Source organism: Amblyraja radiata, chromosome 2 (genome assembly GCF_010909765.2).
Source record: "Amblyraja radiata isolate CabotCenter1 chromosome 2, sAmbRad1.1.pri, whole genome shotgun sequence".
Lineage (NCBI taxonomy): Eukaryota > Metazoa > Chordata > Chondrichthyes > Rajiformes > Rajidae > Amblyraja > Amblyraja radiata.
In genome coordinates, this window is record NC_045957.1 from 116,175,046 (window position 1) to 116,201,875 (window position 26,830).

The following is a 26,830-nucleotide window of genomic DNA, read 5'->3' on the forward strand; positions in this document are numbered from 1 at the left end:
CTGCAGACACTAACAAGCAAGTCACTTGGCAATTGATACAGGATTTGTGAAGTGCGTTCAGCTTTTGTTCACAGTTATTTCTTCAGCCGGTGGTGCCGTCAAATAATAGCGATCGTCCAATTCCAAATCTTCACAATTAGCCTTGCTCTCTTGCTGGTTAGGTTCCGCTCTACCATCCAGCTGGTCATTCCTGTCTTTTCCCTTCGGCCCCTCCTGCAATTCTTGCTGGAATTCCTTCTGCTGGATGGCTATCTTCTCAACAATTTCCTCCAAGGTCGCGTATTCGGGAACTGGCGGCATTTCAGTCGATTGGCCATCCATCGTCAACACTGAAGAATTAAACTTATTCAGTCTTTCCTTTAACTTGACTTCTTTCATCTAAAACAAACATTGCTTTTTTGTTTTATTTATTAAGGCATACGCAAAGCTAGCATTTACTTCTAGAGGGGCTGGAATACAACAAAAAAAACCAGGGATGTAATGCTGAGGCTCTACAAGGCCCTGGTCAGGCCGCATTTGGAGCACTGTCAGCAAGTCTGGGCACCAAATCCGAGCGAGGATGTGCTGGCGCTGGAGAGGGTCCAGAGGGGGTTTACGAGAATGATCCCAGGATTGAGTTGGGTTAACATATGATGAGCTATTGACGGCACTGGGCCTGTACTCGCTGGAGTTTAGAAGGATGAGGGGGGGGGTGGGGACCTCATTGAAACCGAATAGTGAAAGGCCTGGATAGAGTGGATGTGGAGAGGATGTTTCCACTAGTGGGAGAGTCTAGGACCAGTGGTCATAGCCTCAGAATTAAAGGACTTTCCTTTAGGAAGGAGATGAGGGGAAATTTATTTCGTCAGAGGCTGATGAATTTGTCAAATTCTTTGAGTGGAGGCCGTCAATGGATATTTTTAAGGCCGCTTTAGATACATTCTTGATTAATACGGGTGTAAGGGGGTATGGACAGAAGGCAGGAGAATGGGGTTAGGAGGGAAAGATAGATCAGCCATGATTGAATAGCAGAGTAGCCTTGATGGGTTGAATGGCCTCATTCTGTTCCTATCACTTATGACCTTCTGAACTGAAGTGGCAATGCCTTTCAATATAATTTCCAATTCCACTTGAACTCCTTCAGCTCATGCCTTCCAAAGCACAATAAAAATAAATATTTTGATTTCCCAGCCAAATTTCATGGGAAGGAATTCCAGTGGCAGACCTGTAATGCATAACTTGTGTGTGAATTCCCGGCAAATTCCTGGACAAACCATGATAAATACGCTCCCACATCTTCACAGTAATATTCCCAGCAGAGGAAGTGTCCAGCAGTAACAATTAACTCTTTATAAAATCCCACAATTTAAACCGCATTATTTTGTTTTTGTTTTTGCATGCAGAGTGCAAAATGCCATTTCATTATTCATTTAAAGTCAGAGTGTAGAATCAGGGAACTGCAGATGCTAGTTTACCAAGGAAAGGCACAAAGTGCTGGAGTAACCCAGTGGGTGGGGCAGCAACCCTGGAGAACATGTAGAGGTGACGTTTCAGGTTGGGACCTTTTCTTCAGAGTCTTGATGGCACTGGGCCAGTTTAGAAGGATAACGGGAGACCTCATTGAAAATTAGGGAATAGTGAAAGACCTGGATAGAGTGGATGTGGATGTGGAGAGAATGTTTCCACTAGTGGGAGAGTCTAGGACCAGAGATCATAGCTACTGAATAAAAGCATGTGCCATTAGAAAGAAAATAAAGAGGAATATCGTTAGTCAGAGGGCGGTGAACCTGTGGAATTCTTTGCCACAGACATCTGTCATCGATTATTTTTAAGGCAGAGATTGACAGATTTGTGTTTACTACAGGTGTCGGGGGTTATGGGGAGAAGGCAGGAGAATGGGGTTGAGTGGGAAAGATAGACCAGCCATGATTGAATGGTGGGGCAGACTAGATGTGCAGAATGGCGTTACTCTCCTCCTAGAACTTGTGACATTTTTAAACCGGAGCGCCCGGAGGAAATCCAGGTGGTCACGGGGAGAACGTGTGAAATCTCCACGTGGACAGTCGCCAGGATCGGGATCGAACCCGGCTCTCTGGCGCTGTGAGGCAGCAGCTCTACCAACCGTGCCTCTGGCCAAGCTGTTGTGAAAAATGACTACGCTCGCATCTGGGATGGGCGACGTTTCGGGTCTGCAGAAGGGTCTCGACCCGAATCGTTGCCTATTCCTTCACTCCGTAGATGCTGCCTCACCCGCTGAGTTTCTCCGGCAATTTTGTCTACACCTTCGATTTTTCCAGCATCTGCAGTTCCTTCTTAAACACTTTCACATATCAGGGATGTTACTTCACCTTCCTTCTGTCGTCGGTTGTCATCATTTTATTTTCTATTTCCTCTATCGTTACGTTGTCCTGCTTTGTTGTCTCGATCCTTAACTTATCGAGTCGGGATGGTAACTTCTTCAGGACGCCTTCAGTGGACTTCACATCAAACTAACTCAATCATAAACAAAATGGTCACTGGCAAGGAATTTCAAACGACCAAAATATTCAAGAGAAATCAATGTGCTGAGAAAATCAATTGAGTAAAGTACGAGTAAAATGTTGAAATCATCCAGCAGTTCATAATCAGAACTTACATCAGTACAGGGCAAGGACGCTCATTGGAGACCCTCAGACTATCTTTAAAATCTTTAATGTTCATAAAGAGCCTGTCCCACCGGCGACTGGACCCCCCCCCCCCCAAGACAATGTCTACGACATTGTCTACAACTACCTACCACCTAGTCGACGTCAAGGTATGGCAAGCTACCGACAACCGGCGACCCATTAGGACGTCCACCTACGACCACACACAGGTGACAACCTACGACAACCGAAGTCAACCTACGCCCACCCGCGACAAACTACGACCCTGTCGGCGACAACTGAAGACAATTCAGTCGCCGGTACCTGTCGCCGGTTGATGTAGGCTGACGTAGGTAGTCGCCAATGGAATTCACCGGTTAGCGACAACCTACGACAGCACCTACATCAGGAGAAGTCAAGCTACGCTCATTGGCGCCAAACCCACATGTTGAAAACCCAGCGGTGACAAGAAAGATGCTACGACTCCTTGGGCCATACACCCCGGCGACCATGTGGCGACAGCCTAGTCGCCTGTAGTCCCCTAAAAAATAGCTTAAGTAGGACAGGCCCTTAAGAGATAGGAGCAGAATTGGGCCATTCGGCCCATCAAGTCTACTCCGCCATTCAATCATGGCTGATTTATCTTTCCCTTTCAACCCCATTCTCCTGCTTTCTCCCCATAATCCCTGACACCTGAACTAATCAAGAATCTATCAATCCCTGCCTTAAATATATCCATTGACTTGACCTACACAGCCACAACAAAAGCTTTTCTCACTGTACCTCGGTACACCTGACAATAATAAACAGAACTAAACCAGTTAAATTTCGCTCTTAGGGCTAAAGGAATGGAGGGATATGGGGAAAAAGCAGGAATGGGGTACTGATTTTAGATTGTCAGCCTTGATCATATTGAATGGGGTGGGAGATTGCAACCTTCACGTGGTCCGCCCTGTTTTGATGAATGCAATCAACCTGGCGTGCACAATCAAATAAGATCAAATAGGACAAGTTGTCCTACAACTTAAGGCTGTACACGCCATACGCAAGAAGATCATATTAAATAATTCGCTCAATGGGCCGAATGGCCTACTGCTGCAACTATGTTTCTAATCTGTGGCATTGAATTCCGCAGATTCACCACCCTCTGACTAAAGAAATCCCTCCTCATCTTTAATAGGACTTTACTTTGCACGACACCTTATTCCCTTTATCCTGCATCTGTACACTGTGGACGGTTCGATTGCAATCATGAACAGTCTTTCCGCTGACTGGATAGCACGCGACAAAAAGCTTTTCACTGTACCTGTCTCTGTTAACACCTGGTTAATGACTACATAGAAATCAATTAAAAAAAATTTTGGTTCCACATACAGCAGATGGAAATAACGTACCAGTATAGTCTGGACCTCGTGCCAGTCCTCATTGTGAGACTGATTTAGGATCCCTTGAACGAGAAGTTCTTGCAGAATCTCGGCAGATCTCGGTCTCTCCCTGATTTCATTTATTGGCCCATTCTTCTTCAGTAAGCTGCTCGCGGTAAGTGCTAAATCTGGGGAAAGAATCACAGTGTCGGGGGAAACAAGATCAATCACCGCTCAACTTATTTCAGATGGGCCCGACAAACACTAGAGCTCAGATTCAAGCACGGGTGTCTGGCGCCGTGAGGCTGCAGCTCTACCAGCTACACGGTAGACAATAGGTGCAATAGGTGCAGGATCATCCCCAATCAATACAATACAATACAATACGGTTTTATTCGTCACATTGCACATAAAGTGCAAGTGAAATTAATTTGCCAGCAGCGGTACAATGATAAAGAACACACAACACACAATAAAAAATTTAACACAAACATTCACCACAGCATTCATCACTGTGGTGGAAGGCACAAAATTTGGTCAGTCCTCCTCCATTTTCCCCCGTGGTTGGGACCTCAACCCTCCGCAGCCGTCGCTGCGGGCGTCCAGATGTGTAGACAAGGTAAGTCCAGATAAGTCCTGAATCGGTGCCTCCCCACCGGAGATCGCGGGTTCAAGATGGTGTAGGCCGCAGGCCGGCGGTTGAAGATTTAAACGGCCTCCACCGCCCTCTGAGGCAGAGAATTCCACAGACTCACAACTCTCTGTGTGAAAGTGTGTTTCCTCATTTCCGTTTTAAATGGCTTGCTCCTTATTCTTAAACTGTGGCCCCTGGTTCTGGACTCCCCCAACATCGGGAACATGTTTCCTGCCGCTAGCGTGTCCCAACCCTTAATCTATATATTACTAAAAGTCTGTTCTTGACCGGTTTTGGCCATCTGTGCTGCGATTTCCGAGAGAACGCCGCCACCTACGGCCGTCATTTTTGGCCACCTTGCTCAGAGCCCCCCTCCGCCACATGTGTGCCGAGGATTTTTCCCGTTGATTAAAAATGACAGAGATATTAATGTTTTTACAAAATTCCCCATTCTCTCTGCTGCCCCCGCTGGCGGCAGGGGGAGGGACTATAAAACCAGGAAGTGGTGTGCCACACAGTCTCTTCAAGATGGAGGAAGGCAGAGGGTCACGTTTCTCTGAGCTGTGAATAACACTGAACACATGTCTACTCAAATGTAAGTGCCCTTAGTGGTTCTAAAGCATGCAAAAAGTGTCACTATTGGTTCTAAAGCTTGCAAAATGTGTCTCTATTGGTACTAAATCTTGCATAAAATGTCTATTGGGTCTAAAGCTTGCAAAAAACTGTCTATTGGTTCTAAAGCTTGCAAAAAAAGTCTATTGGTTCTAAAGCTTGCAAAAAATGACTATTTGTTCTAAAGCTTGCAAAAAAAATGACTATTGGTTCTAAAGCTTGCAAAATAAATGACTATTGGTTCTAAAGCTTGCAAAAAATGTCTATTGGTTCTAAAGCTTGCAAACAAAATTTCTATTGGCTCTAAAATGGTTCATACTAGCGCTCCTGAAAGCCCTCCCCACCCCCCTCCCCTCTCCCCTTGGGTGCATTGGCTTGAAGTTGAAAGGCACTATTACTGCAAATGGTGGTTTGGTTGCTTTGGCTTGAAGTTGAAAGGCACTACTTACTGCAAATGGTGGCTTGGTTGCTTTGGCTTGAAGTTGAAAGGCACTACTTACTGCAAATGGTGGCTTGGGTGTGGCTTGAAGTTGAAAGACACCACTTACTGCAAATGGTGGCATGAAGTTGAAAGGCACTACTTACTGCAAATGGTGGATTGGTTCCTTTGGCTTGAAGTTGAAAGGCACTACTTACTGCAAATGGTGGCTTGGGAGCTTTGGCTTGAAGTTGAAAGGCACTATTACTACAAATGGTGGCTTGGTTGCTTTGGCTTGAAGTTGAAAGGCACTACTTACTGCAAATGGTGGCTTGGTTGCTTTGGCTTGAAGTTGAAATGCACTACTTACTGCAAATGGTGGCTTGGGTGTGGTTTGAAGTTGAAAGACACCACTTACTGCAAATGATGGCTTGGGTGTGGCTTGAAGTTGAAAGGCACTACTTACTGCAAATGGGGAGCGTGGGTGCATTGGCTTGAAGTTGAAAGGCACTACTTACTGCAAATGGTGGCATGAAGTTGAAAGGCACTACTTACTGCAAATGGTGGCATGAAGTTGAAAGGCACTACTTACTGCAAATGGGGGGCATGGGTGCATTGGCTTGAAGTTGAAAGGCACTACTTACTGCAAATTGTGGCTTGAAGTTGAAAGGCACTACTTACTGCAAATGGTGGCTTGGGTGTGGCTTGAAGTTCAAAGGCACTACTTACTGCAAATGGGGAGCGTGGGTGCATTGGCTTGAAGTTGAAAGGCACTATTACTGCAAATGGTGGCTTGGTTGCTTTGGCTTGAAGTTGAAAGGCACTATTACTGCAAATGGTGGCTTGGGAGCTTTGAAGTTGAAAGACACCACTTACTGCAAATGGTGGCATGAAGTTGAAAGACACTACTTACTGCAAATGGTGGCTTGGGAGCTTTGAAGTTGAAAGGCACTACTTACTGCAAATGATGGCTTTGGTGTGGCTTGAAGTTGAAAGACACCACTTACTGCAAATGGTGGCTTGAAGTTGAAAGGCACTATTACTGCGAATGGGGACGTGGGTGCATTGGCTTGAAGTTAAAAGGCATTACTTACTGCAAATGATGCTTGGGTGTGGCTTGGGTGTGGTTTGAAGTTGAAAGACACCACTTACTGCAAATGGTGGCTTGGGTGCTTTGGCTTGAAGTTAAAAGGCATTACTTACTGCAAATGGTGGCATGAGGTTGAAATGCACTACTTACTGCAAATGGTGGCTTTGGTGCTTTGGCTTGAAGTTAAAAGGCACTACTGTAAATGCACTTACTTCCTGTTTGCACTGTATATTGATTTTAGATAAAACGCTACCACTTACGGCTGTGATTTTTGGCCATCTTACTCAGCCCCCCTCCGCTGAGCAGGTGCAGAGAATTCTTCCCATCAATGAAAAATAAAAGTGTTATTAGTTTTTTTTTAAATGTTGAGAATCTCTCTCCTGTCAATCACTCCATGAAAGCCACACCTTTTCCGGTGGGGGGGAGGGGTTATAAAACCCGGAAATGTGGGTGTGGCTCAGTCTCTGCAAGATGGAGGAGGGAGAGGTCACGACTCGCTGTCTTTAGTGGCTTTGCACCCTACTTCAAATGGTATGAAACTGCACTTGAATTTGGTGGCCTTATACCCTGCTTGAAATAGAATTTCAAGGATTAGCCGTGAGTCAACTACCAGCCCACCAGCCGTGAGTGAGTGAGTTGCCAGCACAACAGGCTTGATTGACTGAGACGCCAGCCCAAGAATCCATTTGGCGCACAATTTGCATACTAGCCCTCTGGAAACCAGTCCCTTCAGCCCACAACACCCATACTAGCGCTCCAGAAAGCCCCCCCCCCCCCCCAACTGGCCACCAATATTAGAATTGGTGGAGAGGTGGAATATTGCGTTGGATGACCAGCCCTCCTGTGTGATGCTGGGACCCAACGGGTCCCACTTAATCTAGTAATCTTATATGATTCAATAAGATACCCTCTCATCCTTCTAAATTCCAGAGTATATCAGCCCACTCGCTCCATTCTCTCAGCATATGACCTGTCAGTCCTGCCATCCCGGGAATTAAACTTGTGAACCTACGTTGCACTCTCTCAATAGCAAGAATTCCTTCCTCAAATTTGAGACCAAAACTGCACACAATACTCCAGGTGTGGTCTCACTAGGCCCGTGTACAACCGCAGAAGGACCTCTTTGCTCCTATAATCAACTCCTCTTGTTATAAAGGCCAACATGCCATTCACTTTCTTCACTGCCTGCTGTACCTGCATGCTTACTTTCATTGACTGATAACCAGAGATCCTCAGATCCCATTGTTCTTCCCCTTTTCCCAACTTTACACCACGGTGCAAAAAAAAAATGTATTTCGAAGTCCTATCTACCTTCCATGTGAACATCATCTCATATATCCCTTGGGCAGCTTACAGCCCAGTGGTATGAATATTGATTTCTCTAACTTTCAGGCATTCCCTCTCTCTATCCCTCCCCCACCCAAGTCGCACCAGCTTCTTGTTTTCACCCAACAAACCAGCTAGCAATGGCCTGTGTCCTATATAATCGTTACTTTTTTTGCATATCTTTCACTCATTGTTCTTTATTCTTTATAACTTAATGCACGAGTAAATTAACATCTGCAGTGGGCTGAACCTCAAATTAAGATTACGTTCCACTTGTACGGAGTTGTGGCCAGGAACCTTCTGGAATACGGTGCTGTGTTTTGGACACCACTTCTCATAGAAAAATGGAAACATAGAAAATAGGTGCAGGAGTAGGCCATTCGACCCTTCGAGCCAGCACCGCCATTCAATATGATCATGGCAGATCATCCAGAATCAGTACCCTGTTCCTGCTTTCTCCCCATATCCCTTGATTCTGTTAGCCCGAAGAACTAAATCTAACTTTCTCGTGAATACATCCAGTGAATTGGTCTCCACTACCTTATGTGGCAGAGAATTCCACAGATTCACAACTCTCTGGGTGAAAAAGTATTTCCTCATCTCAGTCCTAAACTGTGACCTCTGGTTCTGGACTCCCCCAACATTTTTCCTACATCTAGCCTGTCCAATCCCTTAAGAATTTTATATGTTTCTAGAAAATATCCTCTCATCCTTCTAAATTCCAGTGAATATAAGTCCAGTCAACCCATTCTTTCAGCATATTTCAGTGGCCGATTTACCATGGAGAGACACAAAGTACTGGAGTAACTCAGCAGGTCAGGCAGCATCCCTGGAGGTCATGGATAGGTGACGTGTCAGGTCGGGCCCTTCTTCCGACTCAGGAAATATTGGGCTTGGAGTGGGTAAAGCGCAGATACAACTGAATGGCACCGTGGCTCAAAGGGTTAATATATGAAGGCAGGTGGGTGGCACGGTGGCCCAGCGGTAGAGTTGCTGCCTTACAGCAACGGAGACCCAGGTTAGATCCTGACTATGGATGCTGTCTGTATGGAGTTTGTACAGATTCACCACCCTCTGACTAAAGAAATTCCTCCTCATCACCTTTTTAAAGGTGCGCCCTTTTATTCTGAGGCGATGGCGTTCTGAAGCATCTCTGGAGAAAAAGGACGGGTGACGTTTCGGGTCGGGACCCTTCATTCACACTGAAAGTAAAGGGGAGGGAACTGGAGGTAGGTAAAGGCCAGACCAAAACAGGGTCGACAACAGATGACCAAGGAAGGGTGGAGCCCACAATGGCCCATTGTTGGCTGGGGAATAGGTGTTAACGAAGGGACACAAAGATGCGAACAGTGGAACTAGTAGGATGACTAGGGTGGGGGAGAGGGGGGGAGGGAGGGAATGCAGGGGTGTGTTGATCGGGTGATATGAGCACTTCACAAGGCAAGGAAAATTATCTATCAGCTATTAACCACTACCTCAGCAATTATGATCTTCCATGGAGGAACCATTTTTTTTTTTTTTTAGTTTAGTTTAGAGATACAGCGTGGAAACAGGCCCTTCAGCCCGCCGAGTCCACGCTGACCAGTGATTACCCCCGCACACTGGGGCGGCAGCCCGGTGCTGATGCTGTGGCGGGCCGTCTCGGAGCGGAGACGGCGTTCCGGCTTTCGGCGGCGGCGACATCACCACGGAGGTCCGCTGGACTGGAGAGCGGCATCTTCGGCCTGGATCGATCGCCTCAGCGCAGAGGGAGAACAAGGAGGGAAGAGACGGAGACTAAGACTTTGCCTCCATCACAGTGAGGATGTGCTTGGTGAACTCACTGTGGTGGATGTTTAATTTGTGTTTATTGTATGTTTTGTTATTATTGATTCTGTGTATGACTGCAGGCAACATAATTTCGTTCAGACCGAAAGGTCTGAATGACAATAAAGGATCTATCTATCTACACTAACGCTATCGTCACTTATCCATGTTCTCCAGAGATGATACCTGACCCGCTGAGTCACTCCAGCATTTTATGCCCTTTGATGATCTTCTGCATTTTTAGACTTTGGTTTTGCACTATCATGTCCACCTAGGATTACTGCTAATTTATTGAATTTTTGGTTACTACATATTTATTCGTGTGTTATTGCGTTAATGGGTCCGTTCAGCTGCAGCACGTCATGATGGCGCAGCGGTAGAGTTGCTGCCTCACAGCGCCAGAGACCCAGGTTCCACCCTGACTACGGGTGCTGTCTGTACAGAGTACATACGTTCTCCCCGTGACCTGCGTGGGTTTCCTCCGGGATGGAAACATAGAACAATAGAAACATAGAAAATAGGTACAGGCATACATTCGTCCCTTCAAGCCAGCACCGCCATTCAATAGGCAGTCATGGTGGCGCAGCGGTATAGTTGCTGCCTTACAGCGAATGCAGCGCCGGAGACCCGGATTCGATCCCGACTATGGGAGCTGTCTGTACGTTCTCTACGTTCTCCCCGTGATCTGGGTGGGTTTTCTCCGAGATCTTTGGATTCACCCCACACTCCAAAGAAGTACAGGTATGTAGGTTAATTGGCTTGGTAAATGTTAAAACAAAATTGTCCCTAGTGGGTGTAGGATTGTGTTAATGTGCGGGGATCGCTGGTCGGCGTTTACCCGGTGGGCCGAAGGGCCTGTTTCCACACTGTATCTCTAAACTAAAATATGATCATGGCTGATCATCCAAAATCAGTACCCTGTTCCAGCTTTTTCCTCATATCCCTTGATTCCCTTTGCTCTAAGAGCTAATCTCACTCTTGAAAATATCCAGTGAATTGGCCTCCACTGCCTTCTGTGGCAGAGAATTTCACAGATTCACGACTCTCTGGGTGAAAAGGTTTTTCCCCATCTTAGTCCTAAATGGCCTACCCCTTATTCTTAAACTGTGTCCCCTGGTTCTGGACTCCCCGAACATCGCAAACATTTTTCCTGCTTCTACCCTGTCCAATCCTCTAGGAATTTTATATGTTTCTATAAGATCTCCTCTCATCCTTCTAAATTCCAGCGAATCCTAGCCCAGTCAACCTATGTTGATTTCATCATATGTCAGTCCCGCCATCCTGGGAATTAACCTGGTGAACCTACGCTGCACTCCTTCAAATTAGGTGACCAAAATTGCACACAATATTCCAGGTGCGGTCTCACCATGGCCCTGTACAACTGCAGTAGGTACTCCTTGCTCCTAAACTTGTAAAGCAAGAATTTCATTGTCCTATCAAAGACACATGACAATAAACTGACTTGACTTGACTTGAACTCAAATCCTCTCGCAATGAAGGCCAGCATGCCACTAGCTTACTTCACTATTGCATGCTTACTTTCAGTGACTGATGTACAAGCATACACAGATCTCGTTGCACCTCCCCTTCCCCTAATCTGACACCATTCAGATAATAATCTGCCTTCCTGTTCTTGCCACCAAAGTGGATAACCTCACATTATACTGCATCCACGCACCCAATTTATCCAAGTCACCCTGCAGCCTCATCACATTCTACTCGCCGCTCGCACTGCCACCTAGCTTTGTGTTATCCACAAACTTAAAGATGTTACATTTAATTCCCTCATCTAAATCGTTAATATATATTGCAAACAACTGCGGTCCCAACACTGAGCCTTGCGGTACCCGACTAGTCACTGCCTGTCATTCTGAAAAGGACCCATTAATTCCTACTCTTTGCTTCCTGTCTGCCAACCAGTTCTCTATCCATGTTAATATCCTACCCCCAAAGCAAGTGCTCTAATTTTGCACACTAATCTCTTGTGTAGGACCTTGTCAAAGGCTTTTTGAAAGTCTAGATGCACCATGTCCACTGGCTCTCCCTTATCCATTCTACTTACATCCTCAAAACATTCCAAAAGATTAGTGAAGCATGATATCCCCTTCATAAATCCATGCTGACTTTGACCGATTGTCACCGCTTTCCAAATGCGTCGCTGTAACATCTTTAATAATCGACTCAAGCATCTTCCCCACTGCCGATGTAAGACTAACTTGTCCATAATTCCCTGTTTTCACTCTCCCTCCTTTCTTAAAGTGGAGTAAATTGGCTACCCTCCAGTCCACAGGAACTGATCCAGAGTCGAGTGAACATTGGAAAATGATCGCTAATGCATTCACGATTTCGAGGGCCACCTCGTTTGGTACTCTGAGATGCAGACCATCAGGCCCTGGGGATTTATCTGACTTCAGTCCCAACAGTTTACCTAACACAATTTTCTGACTAATGTGGATTCCCTTCAGTTCCTCCCTCCCACTAGATCCTTGGTCACCCTAGTATTTCCGGGAGATTGTTTGTGTCTTCCTTAGTGAAGACAGAACCAAAGTACTCGTTTAACTGTTCTGCCATTTCCTTGTTTCCCATTATAAATTCACCTGTCTCTGACTGCATGGAACCTACATTTGTCTTCACTAATCTTTTCCTTTTTACATACCTAAAGAAACTTGTACAGTCAGTTTTTATATTCCTCGCAGGCTTTCTTTCATGCTCTTTATTCCCCCTCTTAATTAACCCCTTGGTCCTCCCCCGTTGAGTTCTAAATTTCTCCCAGTCCTCTGGTTTGCCGCTTCTTCTGGCCAATTTATATGCCTCTTCCTTGGATTTAACACTATCCTTGACTTCCCTCGTCAGCCACGGTTGAACCGCCTTCCCAGTTTGATTTTTTCGCCAGACAGGGATGAACAATTTCTGGAGTTCATCCACACGGTCTTTAAATCTTCGCCTTTACATCTCCACTGTCAAGTATAATTTGCCAGTCTATCCTTGCCAATTCCCAAGGAATAGAGACCCAGTCTACTCCACGTCTCCCTGTAGCTCACACCCTCTAGTCCCGGTAGGATAGCGTTAGTGTGGGGGGATCACTGGTCAGCGCAGACTCGGTGGGCTGAACGGGCTTGTTTACGCGCTGTATCTCTAAACTAAACTAACAGTCAGAATTTCACTGTTCTATTGCTGGGACATAACAATTAAACACTCGTGACTCTTGACTATTTATAAACCATTGGTGTGTATTTCAGAAGTATAAGTTTGAAAGGGTTCAGAGAAGATTTACGAGGATGTTGCCAGGACGAGAGGGTGTGAGCTATAGGAAGAGGTTGAGTAGGCAGGGTCTCTATTCCATGGAGCGCAGGAGGATGAGGGGTGATCTTATAGAGGTGTATAAGATCAGGTAGATGCACAGAATCTCTTGCCTAGTGTGGGGGAATTGAGGACCAGAGGACATAGGTTCAAGGTGAAGGGGAAAAGATTTAATAGGAATCCGAGGGGTAACTTTTTCACACAAAGGGTGGTGGGTGTATGGAACAAGCTGCCAGGTGAGGTAGTTGAGGCTGGGACTATCCCAACATTTAAGAAACAGTTAGACAGGTACATGGACAGGACACGTTTGGAGGGATATGGACCAAGCGCAGGCAGGTGGGACTAGTGTAGCTGGGACATGTTGGCCGGTGTGGGCAAGTTGGGCCGAAGGGCCTGTTTCCACACTGTAGTGTTATGTAATGAACCAGATTTGATAAAGGAACTTGAGGTTAAGGAGCCATTAGGAGGTAGTGACCATAATATGGTCAAGTTTAATCTACAATTGGAGAGGGAGAAGGGTAAATCGGAGGTGTCAGTGTTAGTTGAATAAAGGGGACTATGGAGCCATGAGGGAGGAGCTGGCCATAGTTGACTGGAAGGATACCCTAGCAGGGATGACAGTGGAACAACAATGGCAGTTTCTGGGAACAATACAGAAGGTGCAGGATCAGTTCATTCCAAAGAGGAAGAAAGATTCCAAGGGGAGTAAGGGGTGACCGTGGCTGACAAGGGACGTCAGGGACAGTATAAAAATAAAAGAGAAGAAGTACAACGTAGCAAAGATGAGCAGGAAGCAAGAGGATTGGATAATGTTTAAAGAGCAACAGAAGATAACTAAAAAGGCAATACGGGGAGAAAAGATGAGGTACGAAGGTAAGCTAGCCAAGAATATAAAGGAGGATAGTAAATGCTTCTTTATGTATGTGAAGAGGGAAAAAAAATAGTTAAGACCAAAGTTAGACCCTTGAAGACTGACAAAGGTGAATGTATTATGGGGAACAAGGAAATGGCAGATGAGTTGAACAGGTACGTTGGATCCGTCTTCACTAAGGAGGACACAAACAATCTTCCTGATATAGTAGTGGCCAGAGGATCTGGGGTGATGGAGGAACTGAAGGAAATCCACATTAGGCAGGAAATGGTGTTGGGGAGACTGATGGGACTGAAGGCCTGATGGTCTGAATCCCAGGGTACTTAAGGAGGTGGCTCTAGAAATCATGGATACATTGGTGATAATTTTCCAATGTTCTGTAGATTCAGGATCAGTTCCTGTGGATTTTAAGAAAGGCGGGAGAGAGAAAACAGGGAATTATATACCAGTTAGCCTGACATCGGTGTTGGGGAAGATGCTGGAGTCAATTCTAAAAGATGAGATAGCCGCACATTTGGATAGCAGTAACAGGATTGGTCCGAGTCAGCGTGGATTTATGAAGGGGAAATCATGCTTGACTAATCTTCTGGAATTTTCTGAGGATGTAACTAGGAAAATGGACAAGGGAGAGCCAGTGGATGTAGTGTACCTGGACTTTCAGAAAGCATTTTATAAAGTCCCACATAGGAGATTAGTGGGCAAAATGAGGGCACATGGTATTGGGGGTAGAGTGCTGACATGGATAGAAAATTGGTTGGCAAACAGGAAACAAAGAGTAGGGATAAACGGGTCCCTTTTTAAATTGGTGACTAGTGAGGTACTGCAAGGCTCGGTGCTGGGACCGCAGTTATTTACAAAATACATCAACAATTTAGATGAAGGGATTCAAAGTAAGATTAGCAAATTTGCAGATGACACAAAGCTGGGTGGCAGTGTGAACTGTGAGTTAGATGTGGCCCTTGTGGCTAAAGGGATCAGGGGGTATGGAGAGAAGGCAGGGATGGGATACTGAGTTGGATGATCAGCCATGATCATATCAAATGGCGGTGCAGGCTCGAAGGGCCGAATGGCCTACTCCTGCACCTATCTATATTACAAAAAGTCTGTTCTTGACCGGTTTTGGCCATCTGTGCTGCGATTTCCGAGAGAACGCCGCCACCCACGGCCGTCATTTTTGGCCACCTTGCTTAGAGCCCCCCTCCGCCACATGTGTGCCGAGGATTTTTCCCGTTGATTAAAAATGACAGAGATATTAATGTTTTTACAAATTTCCCCATTCTCTCTGCTGCCCCCGCTGGCGGCAGGGGGAGGGACTATAAAACCAGGAAGTGGTGTGCCACACAGTCTCTTCAAGATGGAGGAAGGCAGAGGGTAACGTTTCTCTGAGCTGTGAATAACACTGAACAGTTCTAAAGCATGCAAAAAATGTCACTATTGGTTCTAAAGCTTGCAAAATGTGTCTCTATTGGTTCTAAAGCTTGCAAAAAATGTCTATTGGGTCTAAAGCTTGCAAAAAAATGTCTATTGGTTCTAAAGCTTGCAAAAAAATGTCTATTGGTTTTAAAGCTTGCAAAAAATGTCCATTGGTTCTAAAGCTAGCAAAAAGTGTCTCTATTGGTTCTAAATCTTGCAAAAAGTGTCTCTATTGGTTCTAAAGCTTGCAAAAATATGTCTATTGGTCCTAAGTTTGCAATAATATGTCTCTATTGGTTCTAAGCTGGCAAAAATATGTCTATTGGTTCTAAAGCTTGCAAAAATATGTCTATTGGTTCTAAAGCTTGCAAAAATATGTCTATAGGTTCTAAAGCTGGCAGAAATATGTCTCTATAGGTTCTAAAGCTGGCAAAAATATGTCTATTGGTTCTAAAGCAGGCAAAAAAATGTCTATTGGTTCTAAAGCTTGCAAAAACATGTCTATTGGTTCTAAAGCTTGCAAATAAATGTCTATTGGTTCTAAAACTTGCAAAAAAATGTCTATTGGTTCTAAAGCTTGCAAAAAAAATGTCTATTGGTTCTAAAGCTTGCAAAAAATGTCTATTGGTTCTAAAACTTGCAAAAAGTGTTTCTATTGGTTCTAAAGCTTGGAAAAAATGTCCATTGGTTCCAAAGTTGCAAAAAGTGTCTCTATTGGTTCTAAAGCTTGCAAAAAATGTCTATTGGTTCTAAAGCTTGCAAAAAAATGTCTATTCGTTCTAAAGCTTGCAAAAAAATGTCTATTGGTTCTAAAGCTTGCAAACAAAATGTCTATTGGTTCTAAAATGGTTCATACTAGCGCTCCAGAAAGCCCCACCCCCTCCCCTTGGGTGCATTGGCTTGAAGTTGAAAGGCACTATTACTGCAAATGGTGGTTTGGTTGCTTTGGCTTGAAGTTGAAAGGCACTACTTACTGCAAATGGTGGCTTGGTTGCTTTGGCTTGAAGTTGAAAGGCACTACTTACTGCAAATGGTGGCTTGGGTGTGGCTTGGGTGTGGCTTGAACTTGAAAGACACCACTTACTGCAAATAGTGGCACGAAGTTGAAAGGGACCACTTACTGCAAATGGTGGATTGGTTGCTTTGGCTTGAAGTTGAAAGGCACTACTTACTGCAAATGGTGGCTTGGGAGCTTTGGCTTGAAGTTGAAAGGCACTATTACTGCAAATGGTGGCTTGGTTGCTTTGGCTTGAAGTTGAAAGGCACTACTTACTGCAAATGGTGGCTTGGTTGCTTTGGCTTGAAGTTGTAAGGCACTACTTACTGCAAATGGTGCCTTGGGTGTGGCTTGAAGTTGAAAGACACTACTTACTGCAAATGGGGGGCGTGGGTGCATTGGCTTGAAGTTGAAAGGCACTACTTACTGCAAATGGTGGCATGAAGTTGAAAGGCACTACTTACTGCAAATGGTGGCATGAAGTTGAAAGGCACTACTTACTGCAAATGGGGGGCGTGGGTGCATTGGCTTGAAGTTGAAAGGCACTACTTACTGCAAATTGTGGCTTGAAGTTGAAAGGCACTACTTACTGCAAATGGTGGCATGTAGTTGAAAGGCACTACTTACTGCAAATGGGGGGCGTGGGTGCATTGGCTTGAAGTTGAAAGGCACTACTTACTGCAAATGGTGGCATGTAGTTGAAAGGCACTACTTACTGCAAATGGGGGGCGTGGGTGCATTGGCTTGAAGTTGAAAGGCACTACTTACTGCAAATTGTGGCTTGAAGTTGAAAGGCACTACTTACTGCAAATGGTGGCATGAAGTTGAAAGGCACTACTTACTGCAAATGGTGGCTTGGGTGTGGCTTGAAGTTGAAAGGCACTACTTACTGCAAATGGTGGCTTGGGTGTGGCTTGAAGTTGAAAGGCACTACTTACTGCAAATAGGGGGCGTGGGTGCATTGGCTTGTAGTTGAAAGGCACTACTTACTGCAAATGGTGGCTTGGGAGCTTTGGTTTGAAGTTGAAAGGCACTATTACTGCAAATGGTGGCTTGGGAGCTTTGAAGTTGAAGGACACCATTTACTGCAAATGGTGGCATGAAGTTGAAAGACACTACTTACTGCAAATGGTGGCTTGGGAGCTTTGAAGTTGAAAGGCACTACTTACTGCAAATGATGGCTTGGGTGTGGCTTGAAGTTGAAAGACACCACTTACTGCAAATGGTGGCTTGGGAGCTTTGAAGTTGAAAGGCACTACTTACTGCAAATGGTGGCTTGGGTGTGGCTTGAAGTTGAAAGACACCACTTACTGCAAATGGTGGCATGAAGTTGAAAGGCACTACTTACTGCAAATGGAGGCTTGGGAGCTTTGGCTTGAAGTTGAAAGGCACTATTACTGCGAATGGGGGCGTGGGTGCATTGGCTTGAAGTTGAAAGGCACTACTTACTGCAAATGGTGGAATGAGGTTGAAAGGCACTACTTACTGCAAATGGTGGATTGGTTGCTTTGGCTTGAAGCTGAAATGCACTACTTACTGCAAATGATGGCTTGGGTGTGGTTTGAAGTTGAAAGACATCACTTACTGCAAATGGTGGCATGAAGTTGAAAGGCACTACTTACTGCAAATGGTGGCATGAAGTTGAAAGGCACTACTTACTGCAAATGGTGGCTTGGGAGCTTTGGTATGAAGTTGAAAGGCACTATTACTACAAATGGTGGCTTGGTTGCTTTGGCTTGAAGTTGAAAGGCACTATTACTGCAAATGGTAGCTTGGGAGCTTTGAAGTTGAAAGACACCACTTACTGCAAATGGTGGCATGTAGTTGAAAGACACTACTTACTGCAAATGATGGCTTGGGTGTGGTTTGAAGTTGAAAGACACCACTTACTGCAAATGTTGGCTTGGGTGCTTTGGCTTGAAGTTAAAAGGCATTACTTACTGCAAATGGTAGCGTGGGTGCATTGGCTTGAAGTTGAAAGGCACCACTTACTGCAAATGGTGGCATGAAGTTGAAATGCACTATTTACTGCAAATGGTGGCTTGGGTGCTTTGGCTTGAAGTTAAAAGGCACTACTGTAAATGCACTTACTTCCTGTTTGCACTGTATATTGATTTTAGATAAAATGCTACCACTTACAGCTGTGATTTTTGGCCATCTTACTCAGTCCCCCTCCGCTGAGCAGGTGCAGAGAATTCTTCCCATCAATGAAAAATAAAAGTGTTATTAGTTTTTTTTTTAAATGTTGAGAATCTCTCTCTCCTGTCAATCACTCCATGAAAGCCACACCTTTTCCGGTGGGGGGGGGAAGGGGTTATAAAACCCGGAAATGTGGGTGTGGCTCAGTCTCTGCAAGATGGAGGAGGGAGAGGTCACAACTCGCTGTCTTTAGTGGCTTTGCACCCTACTTGAAATGGTATGAAACTGCACTTGAATTTAGTGGCTTTGCACCCTGCTAGAAGTGGTAAGAAACTGCACGTGAATTTGGTGGCCTTATACCCTGCTTGAAATAGAATTTCAAGGATTAGCCATGAGTCAACTACCAGCCCACCAGCCGTGAGTGAGTGAGTTGCCAGCACAACAGGCTTGATTGACTGAGACGCCAGCCCAAGAATCCATTTGGCGCACAATTTGCATACTAGCCCTCTAAAAACCAGTCCCTTCAGCCCACAACACCCAAACTAGTGCTCCAGAAAGCCCCCCCCCCCCCCCAACTGGCCACCAATATTAGAATTGTTGGAGAGGTGGAATATTGCGTTGGATGACCAGCCCTCCTGTGTGATGCTGGGACCCAACGGGTCCCACTTAGTCTAGTTTTCTATGTTTCTATGTTTCTATGTGAGGAGGATGCTATGAGAATGCAGGGTGACATGGACAGGTTGGGTGAGTGGGCAAATGCATGGCAGATGCAGTTTATTGTGGATAAATGTAAGCTTATCCACTTTGGTAGCAAAAACGTGAATGCAACTCTCTGTGTGAAGAAGGTACAGCAGGCAGTGAAGAAAGCGAATGGCATGTTGGCCTTTATAACAAGAGGAGTTGAATATAGGAGCAAAGAGGTCCTTCTGCAGTTGTATATGGCCTGAGTGAGACCACACCAGGAGTATTGTGAGCAGTTTTGGTCCCCTAATTTGAGGAAGGACATTATTGCTATTGAGGGAGTGCAAGGTTAATTCCCGGGATGGCGGGACTGTCATATGCTGAGAGAATGGAGCGGCTGGGCTTGTATACTCTTGAGTTTAGAAGGATGAGAGGGGATCTTATTGACACATATAAGATTATTAAGGGTTTGAACATGCTAGAAGCAGGAAACATGTTCCCGATGTTGGGGGAGTCCAGAACCAGGGGCCATAGAATGAGGAGTAAACCATTTAGAACGTAGACGAGGAAACACTTCTTCACACAGAGAGTTGTGAGTCTGTGGAATTCTCTGCCTGGTGGTGGAGGGCGGTGGAGGCCGGTTCTCTGGATACTTTCAAGAGAGAGTAAGATAGGGCTCATAAAGATAGCGGAGTCAGGGGATATGGGGAGAAGGCAGGAACGGGGTACTGATTGGGGATGAACAGCCATGATCATATTGAATGGCGGTGCTGGCATGAAGGGCCAAATGGCCTACTCCTGCACCTATTGTCTTTTGTCTATTGTCTATCACTCTATGACTACAACACCTTCCAGTCATTATATTAATGGGATCACTCCCTACCATCATTAAATCCATTTCGCAGCACTGTCCCATTTGTTTTTCTTAAAGGTGGCAAGGACTGCTGCACTGCTCCGGGTAACGTTATTAACTCCTCCTCTGATATTCTGGATCTATGAAAATCATCAGCTACATTCAATTTGCTGCTTCTCCTATTGTTCTTAATCTAAAAGGGAAAATAAAAGATTTTGTTTCAATTCATGCATTTGTTCTCGAAGCATTTTATTGCACACTAAACTATTCTAATTTGAATTGCCAATACCTGTGACGAAGGTTCGCCACCCGAAACGTCACCCATTCCTTCTCTCCAGAGATGCTGCCTGTCCCACTGAGTTACTCCAGCTTTTTGTGTCTATTCCCAGTTCTCCGTTCCTGAGACTCGGTCGAGCATGGAATTCCAAGGGCTTGCATCGTGCGGGACAGGCGGCATCCCTGGGGGAAACGGACGGGCGACATTTCAGGATGGGACCCTTCTTCAGACTGAAGAAAGGCAAAGAGACCCTCCTTCAGTCGGAAGAAGGGTCTCAACCCAAAATGTCGCCCATTGATTTTCTCCAGAGATGCTGTGTTATAAAAACATAGAAAACAGGTGCAGGAGGAGGCCATTCAGCCCTTCGAGCCAGCACCGCCATTCATAGTGATCATGGCTGATCGTCCCCAATTAATAACCCGTGCCTGCCTTCTCCCCATATCCCTTGATTCCACTAGCCCCGAGAGCTCTAACTCAATGGATGGGTGACGTTTCAGGTCGAGACCCTTTTTCAGACTGAACGTGGGGGGGGGGGGGGGGGACAGGCAATAGGTCGACATAGGCAGTGTGGTGTTTGATAAGCAGGTGGTTGGAACAAAGGCCAGAGAAAAGAGCACAAGGCATGAGATGGTTTTGATGAGTTGTGGATTGTGAAGCCAGAGGGAGGAAAGTAGCAGGAGGCAGGGGCGGTGGGAGGAGATATGTGATAGACCAGGTGGGGCACAGAGGAGGGAAGGGGCAAGAGGAGGGAAGGGGCACTGGGAGGCAAGAATGTGGGGGAGGGGGTGGAGAAAATAGAGGGGGAAGAGGGGGGAGGAAAGAGAGGGGAGAAATTTGGGGGGCGTTTAATTATGGCTTTCAGAGGTTTAATTAGCCGACGAACCCATTCTTCTCAGAGATGTGGGAGGAAACCCGAGCACCCACAGGAAACCCACGAGGTCACAGGGAGAACGTGCAAACTCCACGCGGACAGCACCCGAGGTCAGGATCGAACCCGGGTCTCAGGCGCTGTGAGGCAGCGGCTCTTCCAGCTGCGCCACCGTGACGCCCATACATTTCTGTGGTACTTGATTATTTGACATGAATCACCTGATAAATTATTTCATGTGATGATTAACGTTCCTTTATTGAGTGCATGTAGCTTATTTGAGGGAGGAAATATGAACTCATTTGGTGATCACGGGTTTTAGCAAAGGAGATTGGGGGTTTTTTTTGTAAATAATTTGTACTTCCATAAGCACAACGGCCAACCCATGTATAGACCAAAGATAGACACAAAAAGCTGAAGTAACTCAGCGGGACAGGCAGCATCTCTGGAGAGAAGGTATGGGTGACGTTTCGGGTCGAGTCCCTTCTTCAGACACTGGGTCCAGAGACCGATTTGGAACTGTCGACATTCTCATCATGTTTATGTTCGTAAGTGATAGGAGCAGAATTAGGCCATTCGGCCCCGTCAAGTCATCCCCACCATTCAATTATGGCCGATCTATATCTCCCTCCCAACCCCATTCTTCTGCCTTCAGTCAACTTTTGATTCTGTGCCTTTGTTTGGCCCATATCCCCCAAAACCTGTCCAATCAATGTACCTATCTGAATGATTCTTAAATGTTGCACAGTCTTAAACATTAAACCTGTCTCAACTACCTCCTCCAGCAGCTTGTTCCAGAGAGCTACCACCCTTTGTGTAAAAAGGTTACCTCCCACCTCACCTGAAGCCTATGTCCTCTGATTCTCAATTCCCAAACTCTGGGCAAAATACCCAATCTATAACTCTCTATATCTATAACTCTCACAATTTTGATCACCCCTGATCAGTTGTAGCAACAAGGGGCTGGAGGTGTTGGTTACAAAAGGACACAAAGTGCTGGAGTAACTCAGTTGGATCTCAGTCATGCAGCATCTCTGGAGAACATGAATAGGTGACATTGGTGTAGGAAGGAACTGCGGATGCTGGCTTAAACTGAAGATAGATACTGGAGTAACTCAGTGGGACAGGCAGCAGCATCTCTGGAGAGAAGGAATGGGTAACATTTCTGATTTTATCACTTCCGGCTGTCTGCCTTCTACAGCCTCCAACCTTATCATTCCCCAGCCCCGCACAACCCAGTTTTACCTTCTCCCCAAAATCCATAAACACAACTGCCCTGGCAGACCCATTGTTTCTGCCTGCGACCTGTCCCACTGAAATGATTTCCACATACCTCGACTCCATCCTATCCACCCCTGGTCCGATCTCTGCAGACCTATGTCCAAGATATCTCACACACCCTAGTCTGAAGAAGGGTCTTGACCCGAAACGTCACCCATTCCTTCTCTACAAAGATACTGCCTGTCCCGCTGGGTGACATTAGGTTGGATAAGTCTTGAAGAAGGGTCTTGACCCTTTCGAGTCCATTATAAAGGATGATGTTATGGATTACTTAGAAGTTCACGATCAAACAGGCCAAAGTCAGCATGGCTTTATGAAGGGGAGGTCATGCGTGACAATTTTGTTGGAATTCTTTGAAGAAATAAATAGCAGGACAGACAAAGGAGAGTCAGCAGATGTTGTTTACTTAGATCAAGAGTTCCCAACCTGGGTAAATTTACCCCCAGGGGTTAAATTTCACTTACCAAGGGGTTAAATTAGTTGATTCTGGAATTGTACATATTTTCTCTCATTGACTGACTGTGTTTGGTTCTGGTATACCGGTGTTCATCATTAGTTGTTCATAAATAAGTGAAATAACATTGTGATGTGCTGTTAAAGTTGCCAGGGGTAAACGGGATGAAAAAGGTTGGGAACCCCAGACTTAGATTTTCAGAAAACCTTTGATAAGGTGCCACACGTGAGGCTGCTAAGGAAGATGAGAGCCCACGGTATCAAAGGGCAGATACTACTAGCATGGATAGCAGGTTGGCTGGATGGCAGAAGACAAAGAGTGGCAATAAAGGGGGCCTATCCTGGTTGGCTGCCAGTGACTAGTGGAGTTCCACAAGGGCGGCGACTCTTCACGTTGTATATTAATGATTTGGACGAGGGGATTGAAGGCTTTGTGTTAAAGTTTGCAGATGATACGAAAGTAGATGGAAGGGCAGGTAGTGTAGAGAAAGCAGGGACTCTGCAGAAGGACTTGGACAGGTTGGGAGAGTGCGCAGATGGAATATAGTGTAGCAAAGTGTGGAGTCATGCGTTTTGGTAGTAGGAATAAAGCCGTAGACTATTTTCTAAATGGGGTAAGAATCCAGAAATCGGAGGTGCAAAGGGACTTGGGAGTGCTGGTGCAGGATTCCCCAAAAGTTAATCTGCAAGTCGAATCGGTAGTAAAGAAAGCAAACTCAATGCTAGCATTTACTTCAAGAGGGCTTGTATACAAAAACAGGGATGTAATGCTGAGACTCTATAAGGCGCTGGTAAGGTCACATTTGGAATATTGTGAGCAATTTTGGGCACCATATCTGAGGAAGGATGTGCTGGCTGGAGAGGGTCCAGAGGAGGTTTACAAGAATGATCCCAGGAATGAGTGGGTTAACCTATGATGAGCGTTTGTCGGCACTGGGCCTGTACTCGCTGGAGTTTAGAAGGTTGAGTGGGACCTCATTGAAATATACAGAATAGTGAAAGGCATAGATAGAGTGGATGTGGAGAGGATGTTTCCATAGTGGGTGAGTCTGGGACTGGACGACTCAGAATGCGTTTAGGAAGGAGATGAGGAGTAATTTCTTTAGTCAGAGGGTGGTGAATCTGTGGAATTATTTGCCACAGAAGGCTGTGGAGGCCAAGTCAGTGGATGTTTTTAAGGCGGAGATAGATAGATTCTTGATTGGTACAGGTGTCAGAGGTTATGGGGATCAGGCAGGAGAATGGGGTTAGGAGGGAGAGATAGATCAGCCATGATTGAATGGCTTGATGGGCTGAATGGCCTAATTCTACTCCTATTCCTCATGACCTAATGACCTTATGACCTGAAATGTCACCTATCCATGTTCTCCAGAGAAGCTGCCTGTCCTGCCGAGTTACTCCAGCACTCTGTGTCTTGTTGTGCAGTGATCAGTTCTTGTCCGTGTGTATAGTTTTAGTACTTTGTGCATACCTCACTGTAACATAAGTAACACCAAACTAAATCCACAGCAACACTCACAATCATCATAGCATAGTGAATGATCTCTGAATCTTTCATCTACAATCTTCATAGGAAATCAGTAGGAAATCAACATTAAGACATACACAGATCTACAAAGATTCAAATACATGTACAATACAAATACCCACACACTTTAAGATAGACACAGAAATCTGGAGTAACAGTGGGTCAGGCAGCATCTCTGTTCCTTTCTTCAGAGATGCTGTCTGTCCCATTGAGTTACTTCACACGTTCACAAGCTATAGGAATAGAATTAGGCCATTCGGCCCATCGATTCTACACCGCCATTCAATCATGGCTGATCTCTGCCTCCTAATCCCATTTTTCTGCCTTCTCCCCATAACCCTTGACACCCGAACTAATCAAGAATTTGTCTATCTATGCCTTAAAATTATCCATCAACTTGCCCTCCACAGCCCTCTGTGGCACTGAGTTCCGCGGATTAACTACCCTCTCAGACTAAAGAAGTTGCTCCTCACCTCCTTTCTAAAAGGACGCCCTTTAATTCTGAGGCTGTGAGCTCTGGTCCTAGACTCTCCCACCAGTGGAAACATCCTCTCCACATCCACTCTATCTGTGCCTTTCACTATTCTGTAAGTTTCAATGAGGTCCCCCCTCAACCTTCTAAACTCCAGCGAGTAGAGTCCCAGTGCTGTCACACGCTCATCATATGCTAACCCACTCATTCCTGGGAATCATTCTTCGATGTAAACCAGTTACCTTCCTACACATTAAGTAACACCAAACGGCATCATCTCACATGCATTATCGGGACCTCTCTTCTCCAATCTTCCAAACTTCATAGGAATTTAATACTAATTCATGCACTTATACAGATCCACAGAGCTAGATGCAGATACATCTACATCAGAGATACATGAATCTAGCAATGTCCGCGTTAAAAGTATCCATTGACTTGGCCTCCACAGCCAAAAACACAGGCGAAGTCCTGGGAATATGGTCATTGTTTCTCAGCCATTAAAGAGGCCGGGGGGTTTTAACTTTTTTTTTTATTTGCAGGGTTGGTCCGGCCACCGGTTACCTTTCGTTTTCTTTCCAGGTTGTCGTCTGCGCCGTCCTGCGGTTGAATGGATACCTCTCTGGAGATGCCGCAGCCCATTGCAACGCCGCTCTCCTGCCCTCCCCGGCGAGCTATCGTTACACCCCCCGCACCGTCCCCGGTCCCCGGTCCCAGTCCCGGCCCCCAGTCACCAGACCCCAGTCCCCCCCGCCCTCGTCCCGACCCGACCCGCCCACCCATTGTGCGGTTGCCCCGGACTCCACCGTTACCATAGCGCGTTGCTACAATACCACACGTCAGTTTGGCCAAGGTTTAGACCTGCTGCACACAAAAGTGCTGGAGTCACTCTGCAGGGGTCAGGCAGCAACTCTGGGGAATGGTGTTTCCCCACTCGCGGGAGAAGTCCAGGGCCACAGGTCACAGCCTCATATGAGTAGGACTCTCTTTAGTGGTAAACCTGTGGAATTGGAACAGCTTTTTAACAACCTTCAAGCTGCTGAACCAATGAACTCCAACTAAACTCCAAACTACGAACTGCCTGAGTTACACTAGGGATTTCGGTCTTTGGTTTGTTTTGCACTATATTAGTTATTTTATTTATTGAACTTTTTTATTGCTTGTTTGTTGTGTTATCTATTTCATTTTTTAATTTAGTTTAGAGATACAGCACGGAAACAGATCATTCAAGCCCACCGATTCATGATCACATTGAATTGAATTGAATTGAATTGATTTTATTAGGGACAGTGCATATTAATAAACATTTGCATGTAATATGCAAGATTGTAGCCAGTGGCTAATTTCCATCTTTAGTCCCACACAAGGTAAACACATCCCAAACAAGGTAAAAACAAAAGACAAAAACAAAACAAACAATATGGTTTAGCCTGCAGTCATAACATAGAATAAATAACAAACACTCAACACAGTTTAAAGTCCCAAAGTCATTGTCTCTTCCCTCCTTGCTTTCCCTCTGCGCTGAGGCAATCCAAGCCTCCGATGTTATGACCCCGCCGGGTGATGGTAGGTAAGTCCCGCAGGCTGAATCCGAGCTCCGCAAACGGGCCGGTTCAAACTCCGCGGCCCGGGGCGGTCGAAGCGATTGTTTTCCGGGTCGTATCTCCGGTCGCTCTGCGGCCTAACATTGAATGGCAGTGCTGGCTCGAAGGGCCGAATGGCCTACTCCTGCACCTATTGTCTATTGAGCCAGCACAGCCGAGCGATCCCCACACATTAACACTATCCTACACACACCAGGGACAATTTTTACATTTATACCAAGCCAATTAACTTACAAACCT

General features: G+C 45.6%; 1 protein-coding gene across 1 annotated transcript; it reads right to left on the reverse strand.

Annotated features, from left to right (window-relative positions):
* On the reverse strand, positions 1 to 25,769 carry LOC116985288 (stathmin domain-containing protein 1-like). The gene is made up of 5 exons (XM_033039973.1): positions 25,551 to 25,769; positions 20,138 to 20,300; positions 3,998 to 4,155; positions 2,328 to 2,468; positions 1 to 378 (listed from the first exon to the last, which is right to left on the reverse strand). Exons 1-5 carry the CDS (start codon positions 25,767 to 25,769, stop codon positions 58 to 60), a joined length of 1,002 nt encoding a protein of 333 aa, XP_032895864.1. The 3' UTR covers positions 1 to 57.
* Between the last annotated feature and the right edge of the window lie 1,061 nt (positions 25,770 to 26,830).